This window comes from Anguilla anguilla, chromosome 1 (genome assembly GCF_013347855.1).
Source record: "Anguilla anguilla isolate fAngAng1 chromosome 1, fAngAng1.pri, whole genome shotgun sequence".
Lineage (NCBI taxonomy): Eukaryota > Metazoa > Chordata > Actinopteri > Anguilliformes > Anguillidae > Anguilla > Anguilla anguilla.
In genome coordinates this window covers 84,917,479-84,927,478 of record NC_049201.1, presented here as the reverse complement: position 1 = coordinate 84,927,478, position 10,000 = coordinate 84,917,479, and the positions used below count along the sequence as shown (strand labels likewise).

General features: G+C 48.0%; 1 protein-coding gene across 2 annotated transcripts in view; it reads right to left on the bottom strand.

Annotated features, from left to right (window-relative positions):
- Positions 1-2,944: 2,944 nt before the first annotated feature.
- The window catches only part of zbtb32 (zinc finger and BTB domain containing 32), a 24,832-nt gene continuing 17,776 nt past the window's right edge, over positions 2,945-10,000 (bottom strand). The window contains exons 4-6 of one of the 2 annotated variants that reach the window (XM_035431303.1): positions 7,304-7,465; positions 5,505-5,672; positions 2,945-5,266 (exon numbers count right to left, since the gene is read on the bottom strand). In XM_035431303.1, coding sequence (XP_035287194.1) covers positions 5,037-5,266; positions 5,505-5,672; positions 7,304-7,465 — 560 coding nt within the window. In that variant the 3' untranslated portion in view covers positions 2,945-5,036. The remainder of the gene's footprint in view (positions 5,267-5,504; positions 5,673-7,303; positions 7,466-10,000) is intronic. The other variant, XM_035431313.1, reaches the window with a different exon arrangement.

The following is a 10,000-nucleotide window of genomic DNA, read 5'->3' as shown; positions in this document are numbered from 1 at the left end:
CACAGCCACTACAACTCACCCAGAACTCTGCTGCCCGACTTGTCTTCACCCTTCCTGCATGCTCTTACGTGTCACTTCTCTGCTGAGGTCATTTCACTGGCTAGGTTCAAAATCCTACACTAAACAGCCTACACTGCAGCTAACAGGACAGCCCCTGCCTATCTACAGGACACGATTCAACACTACACACCTACCTACAGGACACGATCCAACCCTACACACCTACCTACAGGACACGATCCAACCCTACACACCTACCTACAGGACACGATTCAACACTACACACCTACCTACAGGACACGATCCAACACTACACACCTACCTACAGGACACGATCCAACCCTACACACCTACCTACAGGACACGGTCCAACCCTACACACCTACCTACAGGACACGATCCAACCCTACACACCTACCTACAGGACACGATTCAGCACTACACACCTACCTACAGGACACGATCCAACACTACACACCTACCTACAGGACACGATCCAACCCTACACACCTACCTACAGGACACGATTCAGCACTACACACCTACCTACAGGACACGATCCAACCCTACACACCTACCTACTGGACACGATCTGACCATACACACCTACCTACAGGACATGATCCAACCCTACACACCTACCTACAGGACACGATCCAACCCTACACACCTACCTACAGGACACGATCCAACACTACACACCTACCTACAGGACACGATCCAACACTACACACCTACCTACAGGACACGATTCAACACTGCACACCTACCTACAGGACACGATCCAACCCTACACACCTACCTACAGGACACGATCCAACCCTACACACCTACCTACAGGACACGGTCCAACACTACACACCTACCTACAGGACACGATTCAACACTACACACCTACCTACAGGACACGATCCAACACTACACACCTACCTACAGGACACGATTCAACACTACACACCTACCTACAGGACACGATCCAACCCTACACACCTACCTACAGGACACGATCTGACCATACACACCTACCTACAGGACACGATCCAACCCTACACACCTACCTACAGGACACGATTCAACCCTATACACCTACCTACAGGACACGATCCAACACTACACACCTACCTACAGGACACGATCCAACACTACACACCTACCTACAGGACACGATCCAACCCTACACACCTACCTACAGGACACGATCCAACACTACACACCTACCTACAGGACACGATCCAACCCTACACACCTACCTACAGGACACGATCCAACCCTACACACCTACCTACAGGACACGATCCAACCCTACACACCTACCTACAGGACACGATCTGACCATACACACCTACCTACAGGACACGATCCAACACTACACACCTACCTACAGGACACGATCCAACCCTACACACCTACCTACAGGACACGATCCAACACTACACACCTACCTACAGGACACGATCCAACACTACACACCTACCTACAGGACACGATTCAACACTACACACCTACCTACAGGACACGATCCAACCCTACACACCTACCTACAGGACACGATCTGACCATACACACCTACCTACAGGACACGATCCAACCCTACACACCTACCTACAGGACACGATCCAACCCTACACACCAGCTCGACCACCAATCCACTCCTCTGCGGCAGGGTGACTTGCACTTATATTACATTAGAGGCATTTAGCAGACGCTCTTATCCAGAGCGACTTACACAACTTTTTACATAGCATTTTACATTGTATCCATTTATACAGCTCAATATATACTGAAGCAATGCAGGTTAAGTACCTTGCTCAAGGGTACAACGGCAGTGTCCTTACCCGGGAATCGAACCTACGACCTTTCGGTTACAAGCCCAGTTCCTTACCCACTGTGCTACACTCCGTCATCTGGGTGACTGGCCATCTGTCAACAGCTTCTCCACCCTATTTTCTACGAACCACTAGGTCACTGCCCATATTGTGCTGTGGTCTGACGCATTGCTTCAGAATGTGTCTTGACTAACTCTAACACTACTCCTTCACAGGGTAACACCCAATCCCGGATCCTAAGTGATATGTCTTATATCACTTATATCTTGATCTTCTTGCACTTTTATGTTTCACTTGTATCTTCATCCAGAATTTTTTTTTTGTGGCGCTAGTACTACCATCTTGGTGTTGTAGCTCTTTGTCATATCTCTTGTAATCATGCCTCAATTCTAATTTGACTTGCCGTAACTTTACTTAGCCTATGCTTACTGCGTGACCTGGCATCCATGGCTGATTCTGATACTCAATGAGAAACGTATCTTTTTGGACCTGTGTTTGTTGTTCTTCCAATGACCTTCTTGTCCTTCTGCTTGTTTAAAAGCGTCTGCCAACTAAATATAATGTAAAATCAAGGCCCGCGAGGCACTTGGTATGCAAAAGTGTCAGTGTTTGAAAAATGTTTCAAACTCATTGAACATGAATTAGAAGAAAGGCACCTCCAGCTGTTAAAGCATGTCCGGTATGAGCTGAATGTTGTTTTGCGGTGGAATTCTGCCATTAAAAAATTGAAAAAAGCGTACTTGCGCTATTGCACATCATGACATATGTTCTAGTATGCAAGTATGCAGAACGCAAGCATGCATAACAGAACAGGGAAAGTTAAGGACAAATGGTGATTGAATATCGGCTGCAGTATCACATTATGCTCACGGACATGGCATCATCTCAGTTTGCACTATCAGCGATTTGGGAAAAATGTTCCGTAGTTTAGATATACTGACATTATGAATGAGGATATGTGTAACATAACTATAAAATGATTGTTCCATTAAAGTTACAAATGTTGCTGTGCAAAGTTGGTGTAGAGTAGATGATCTTACCTATTCCAAGCTGTATGATAGAAATTCTTTCCAGTGATCTGAGGCAGTACAAGTGAGATCTACAGTGAAAACTGGAAGCCGCGTCAAATAAAATTTTATTTTGTTCAAAGTTAAAGTTTTACATCTGCTATAAAACCTGGCACATCCAGAGAATTGCAAACATAAAGCCAATAAGTGCATTCCGCAAGCACGTTGTTTAATGTGTGATGACTAACAGAAACATCAAATGTTAGCAAATAAGACAATTAGTAAAGAAAAGGCGTGGTCAAAACTCTTTCATGTGTGCTTCAGTCTTCTCTGTGAATTTTAGACTCTTCATTTGCCTTTCAGACACGTATTCGTTATTTGTCCACGTCATTAAAACTTGTGTCCATGGGTAAATGCAGTTATACCAATGGGGTATTTTACTTGATCCATTAATTAATTAATTAATCAATCAATCAATCAATTAATTAATTAATTAATTAAGCAAAACCAAAGTTAAGAACCATTTCCATGGTTACAGTGGCGTCATTCCACCTATGGTCAGTACCATTAACCCACACAATGTACACAGTAAAATATTTCAGTGTTAAATCAGCTCTTTCAGTGTATATATGGGCTCCATTGCCCACATAAGTACTCTCTGTAAGAATTGAATTAACACTGTTTTTTTGTGACATTTTGCTGGGCTGCACACTTCGGTCAGGTCGTGGAACGGCAGTTTTGGATGACCGACCCAGTCCACCATCCGTTATTGCTTCGCTGAGTCGTTCGTAAAATTGAACGACAGCTTCTGCAAAAAAAAAAACAAAAAAAAACTGGCGACATAATAACGCGGCTCCATTAAAACATGGAACCGCGGCACGCGCGCACAATAAAATCTCTTAATTCAACTCTAACAGGGGACATATGAGTCCAGTGGAGTTGATTAAATACTGAACATGATGCTCTGCAGGCTCTGCCCAGTGAAATCATAGGGGGTCCCCCCCCCCCCCCCCCCATTAATTTACCCTATGACTCTTTGAGTTTTACGTGCTTCTCAAATGCAGATTGTCTGTGCTGTGATGTTATAGGAAGCATTAAAAGTTAACCCCCCCCAGAAGCTCACTTTATTGTGCGAACAAAAAAGAAAGATGATATCTGAGAGAACCCTCTTAGATTTTCTCATCACCCCTTTAACACATAAGAGACAAATGTCTTACTATTTTAGATTTGATCAGTTACTCCAACCTAATTGCAACACATTAAATCTTAAATATAATATTAAATTTTCTATGAAAAGCTCTTTTTTTGCTACTGACAATAAAGCAGATATTTAAAATATTTGATTTTAAAAAAATACAAACGTTAAAAATATATACAGCCACAAAATTGTCATTCATAGTAAAAGCACAAAAATCAAACATTGGTAAATGGGTTCAATAATGCTGCTGTATTCTACATTCAAATAGGAGAAGTAGCTGGGACTTGGCTCCTCCTAGTGGTGTTAATGTGGTATTGCTTCTCGACTTACATGCTACACTTGTATTACACAATTACTGTCTATGTCAGAGGTCCTCAATTTTGTCCCGAAAGGGCTGGTGTGGGTGCAGGCTTTTGTTTCAGCCAAGCAGTAGCACAACTGATTCTACTAATCGTCAGCAAATTACTCTAGTAGTTGATGAGTAGAATCATGTGTGTCACTGCTTGTTGGAAACAAAAGCCTTAACCCGCACTGGCCCTTTCTGGAGAAGACTGAGGGCCCCTGGTCAATGTGGTTATGTTGAACCCAGGTCTGTTTCTGTCCACGTTTTGAATGTGCACATGTGATTGTCCCATAATGGGAGGAGACGTATGGGTAGTTAGTGTGAGTTACCAAGTGTTTGAAAGATCTTTGTGTGCTGTGTGTGTGTGTGTGTGTGTGCTGTGTGTGTGTGTGTGTGTGTGTGTGTGTGTGTGTGTGTGCTCGTTCCGCTCCTTGCCTGCCTGTCAGAGCTCAACCTGCCTGTGGAATTGATGGTCAGATCGCACCCAGGTTCCCTCCCGTGACCACACCAAGCCCGCTAAACCCATGACCACGGCTACCCAACTGCGTCCTGCGTTGCCCACTGCTGACTAGCTTCGTCAGTGGAGCCGGTTGATGGTGAACGTTTTGGGGAGTCGCGTGCGCAGGGAGGCCCCTGCCCCCCCCCTCCCTCGAATGTGGCCCTCAGCTGTGAGAGGTGTACAGGTAGGTGCTGCCGATGCTCCAGTCGGGCGGGAAGTCCTGGACGGGGTGGGATTTGAGGTGCTTCTGCATGGCTGCCAGGCTGTTGCAGTACTCCAGGCAGATGGTGCACTGGTACGGGGTGGCTCCCCCGTGGGTGCGCAGGTGCTTGATCATGGCCGAGTAGTCCCGCGAACGCTGGCCGCACAGGCGGCACTCGAAGGGCTTCTCGCCTGTCGGAGAGGGAGACCGCCGTCAGACGCGGGCACAGCAGGCGGGGCCTGTCGGGACCCAGGCCCAGGGGCCCAACTGTCAGGGGGGCCCTCAAGGGCCACAACAGTCACTGATACGTTTTTTCAGTAAGGGAGGGGCCTTTGGACTCATGACCCACACACACACATACACACACACGGATGCACACACACACACCCGCACACACACACACACAGTGACCCTGCGGCATGGCAGTACCAGTATGCACCCTGTAGTGGGTGTCCAGCTGGTGTTTGAGGCTGAATCTCTTGGGGCAGCGCTGGCACTGGTAGGGCTTCTCCCCGCTGTGGATCCGGCGGTGCGAGCGCAGGGAGCTCTCATCCTTGAAGCAGCGCTCGCAGTACTCACAGCCCAGCGTGGCCTCACCTGCTCCAGGGAGGGAGAGAACAGAGGGAGGGAGAGAAGAGAGGGAGGGAGAGAGCAGAGGGATGGAGAGAAGAGAGGGAGGTGAGGAGAGAGCAGAGGGGATGGAGAGAAGAGAGGGAGGGAGAGAACAGAGGGGATGGAGAGAAGAGAGGGAGGTGAGGACAGAGGGGATGGAGAGTGGAGAGGGAGGGAGAGAGCAGAGGGGATGGAGAGTGGAGAGGGAGGGAGAGAGCAGAGGGAGGGAGAGAGTAGAGAGAGAGGGAGAGAGCAGAGGGGACAGAGAGTAGAGAGAGAGGGAGAGAACAGAGGGGACGGAGAGAAGAGAGGGAGGGAGAGAGCAGAGGGGATGGAGAGAGGAGAGGGAGGGAGAGAGCAGAGGGGATGGAGAGAAGAGAGGGAGGTGAGGAGAGAACAGAGGGGACCGAGTAGAGAGGGAGGTGAGGAGAGAACAGAGGGGATGGAGAGAAGAGAGGGAGGGAGAGAGCAGAGGGGATGGAGAGTGGAGAGGGAGGGAGAGAGCAGAGGGGATGGAGAGAAGAGAGGGAGGGAGAGAGCAGAGGGGATGGAGAGTGGAGAGGGAGGGAGAGAGCAGAGGGGATGGAGAGAAGAGAGGGAGGTGAGGAGAGAACAGAGGGGACAGAGTAGAGAGGGAGGTGAGGAGAGAACAGAGGGGATGGAGAGTAGAGAGGGAGGTGAGGAGAGAGCAGAGGGGACATAGAGAAGAGAGGGAGGGAGAGGATGGAGGGAAGAGAGGGAGGTGAGGAGAGAGCAGAGGACAGGAGACGGTTTAAGGCAGGGGTGTCAGACTGACAGTCTCTGACTCATTTAAGGCATTGATTGGCCAAAAAGTCCACCGTGGTCTCACAGCCTTAACTGGAAACCACAAACACCAGCAGTCACAGCGCCCCCTCCAGGACTGGAGTAAACCCGCAGACACAGTGCCCCCTCCAGGACTGGAGTTAAACCTGCAGACACTGCGCCCCCTCCAGGACTAGAGTTAAACCTGCAGACGTCGTCCAGGACTGGAGTTTCACACCCTTGATTTTAAGGAAAGACTCAAACTGACACTGAGCCGAGAAAAGGACACTCCGCTTGCCTAATACACTCTGGCTGGATATCCCCGCCCTCCCATCTCATCCTCGTGTCTCTTCCTCATGTCCTCTCTGGACTGAGAGAGCAGCAGTGGTGGATCCAGCTCTCTGGACTGATCCCTGGGAGGAGAGCAGCAGCGATGGATCCACCTCTCTGACTGATCCCTGGGAGGAGAGCAGCAGTGGATCCACCTCTCTGGACTGATCCCTGGGAGAGCAGCAGTGCTGGATCCACCTATCTGCACTGATCCCTGGGAGGAGAGCAGCAGTGCTGGATCCACCTATCTGCACTGATCCTTGGGAGGAGAGCAGCAGTGGTGGATCCACCTCTCTGGACTGATCCCTGGGAGGAGAGCAGCGGTGGAGCCACCTCTCTGGACTGATCCCTGGGAGGAGAGCAGCGGTGGTGGATCCACCTCTCTGACTGATCCCTGGGAGGAGAGCAGCGGTGGAGCCACCTCTCTGGACTGATCCCTGGGAGGAGAGCAGCGGTGGATGCGGTGTGGGTCTGAGGGAGAGGTCCGGGTTCTGAGGGCCCACCTGTGTGCTGGCGCTGGTGTCTGCGCAGCGCGGTGCTGCTGGCGAAGGATCGGCCGCACTCCGAGCACAGGTGACCCCATCTGCGGGCGTGGGGGGGCAGGAGGGCGCCGCGGCTCGTCTGAGCCTTCCCACAGGACGGACAAAACAGGGGCTCCAGTGGGACTGCGGAGAGAGAGAGAGAGAGAGAGAGAGAGAGAGAGAGGGAGAGAGAGGAGAAAGAGGGGGGGAGAAAGAGAGGAGATGGAGAGGAAGAGAGAGAGGAGAGAGAGAGGGAGGGGGAGAGAGAGGAGAGGGGGGGGAGAAAGAGAGGAGACGGAGAGGAACAGAGAGAGGGAGAGAGGGAGGGGGAGAGAGAGGAGGGGGGGGAGAAAGAGAGGAGACGGAGAGGAACAGAGAGAGGGAGAGAGGGAGGGGGAGAGAGAGGAGAGACAGAGGGAGAGAGGGATTGTAAATATTAATTTATATATTATACTTGTATTCCTCTGTTTGAGGAATACCTAATTTGTCATACTTTTGTTATTTGGCTAATGTGATCCAGTGTTTCATTTTTCAGATGTCGAGTGGCTGCTGGAAAGCAACATGTTAACACTGCAGCGCTCTCCCCAAAGGGCTCAGACTTCAGGCCCGCCGCTACATCTCTCCCCAGCTTACGGTAACCTGTCCATCTCCCGTTCAGAACTTCTACTGCCCTCTGGTGGACATACCTGAGCAGTACATCATAATTAAGACAATTTTGTTTACGCTGAATTTAAATGGTAAATGGTAAATGATAAATGGACTGCATTTATATAGCGCTTTTATCCAAAGTTCTTTACAATTGATGCCTCTCATTCGCCAGAGCAGTTAGGGATTAGGTGTCTTGCTCAAGGACACTTCGACACGCCCAGGGCGGGGTTTGAACCGGCTGCCAGACAATCGGTCTTACCTCCTGAGCTATGTCGCCCCCTATTATTCAATTTAAATAATATTGAACATGAATTTAAATAAAAATCTTTTTTTTTTAATTCAAATTATTTTGTCATTTTAAAACATCACAGCCTTAATTTACGCATAACATTTGTGACTGCTGTCTCTCACACGTCGTTACATTTATCAGTGGCAAGTTTGGCCATCTATGTGTGACACATTTTAGTAAAATAACAGACTCGTTTATCCAGTACGGTGTACACCACTTGACTTCTTTTTACATACAGTCCATTTATACTGCTGGATATTTTACTGAAGCAAATCAGGTTAAGTATCTTGCTTAAAACTACAGTGGCAGCCTCTCTTATGACATATCAGTTGTCTAGTTGTCAGGTGTCTAGAGGTCCAAACTTGTAGTTTAAACACCGGCTGTAATTTACCCAATTAAAATGTGTTTGGATTTTTAAGCTGACTCTTTATAAATATTCTATCGTCATAATCAAAGGCTAATTTCACAGAAAGAAATGAGCAAAGACCCTGAGCTGTACACAGTTTTTGAAAACCTGCTTTAGTTAAATAAAAAGAAGAAGAAGAAGAAGAAAGCATGTGTTATTTTAAAATAAAAAAATAGAAATAAAGCAGACTAAGCTGAACTGGCAGCAGGCGAGCACCCACAGCCCTGCAGCGTACAGTAATCGTAACTGTACAGAACAAAGGCCTTAGAACGGGTGTGCTTCTGAAACCAATCAGATAAATCCTGACAGAAAGGATGCGGTTGGGTTCTGTCTGTTTGTGTTTGCTCTGCACCCACAAAACCAGTCATACGAAGGATGTTTGTGTTGATTTGGGTTTTGACTTGGGGCCAAAACTCCGTCTGGTGTTTGAAAAAACGAGAAGGAGAAGAAGAAGAAGAAGAAGAGAGTAAAGCACCTCAAGTCCAAACCCATCATTACATTTCTGGACCTGGTCCCCCAGCGGCAAAAGCTGGACGTCTAGAGGGGTGTAAATCTAGGGTTGAGAGTTGTTTTGATGTAAATGGACTAGGTTAACCCAAAAAGTAGATTAGGTGTCCTGGCTACATCGTAGTCGGCCAGAAAACTTTCACGTTACAACCAAATGTAACCAGGTTTTCACCTGAATGCCAAGACGGCATTTCACTGACATTTCACCAACTTTTCACCGTAAAAATGTTCACTGGGTCCCTATAATGAGCAATGGTCCCTTAACACCAATGGTCTTGTCATTTTTGTGTACAGATTACAAGATCGTTGGTGTTGTATCGCCATGGTTTTGTCCAAAGGCAGGTAACCCTGGTCCTGGAGCACTGGTAATGTTGCTTGTAGGCTTCAGATTTAAAAAAAAGGCAATTAGCATTTATTCAAGGTCTCATGAACATGGAGTTTTAATTTGTAAAACTCTGGCAGTGTTATTTATTTATTTATTTATTTATTTGTTTGTTTGTTTGTTTTAATTCACATGTGATCTACGTAATTTCAGCTGTATTGCGTATTACTTCATGTCCGTAGTGCATAAAAGGGAAAGACAGTCAGCCCTAATACCGGGAATATTAGAGAGCGAGCGCTCGGTGGAGCACCATTCGTAAACACCGCAGGTTAATGAGGGCATGGTGTGAGAGGTTGAGAGGAAGGGGTTTTCCCCAGAGCAGCTCATAAAGACGTACCAGCGTCGCTGTGTACGTGGCTAATGGAGTCTTACCCGCCGTGTGATAGGGGTTAGAGTGATGAGTAAGGGAGTTTTAACTCCGGTACAAACTCTGGTGCGCGATAGGCA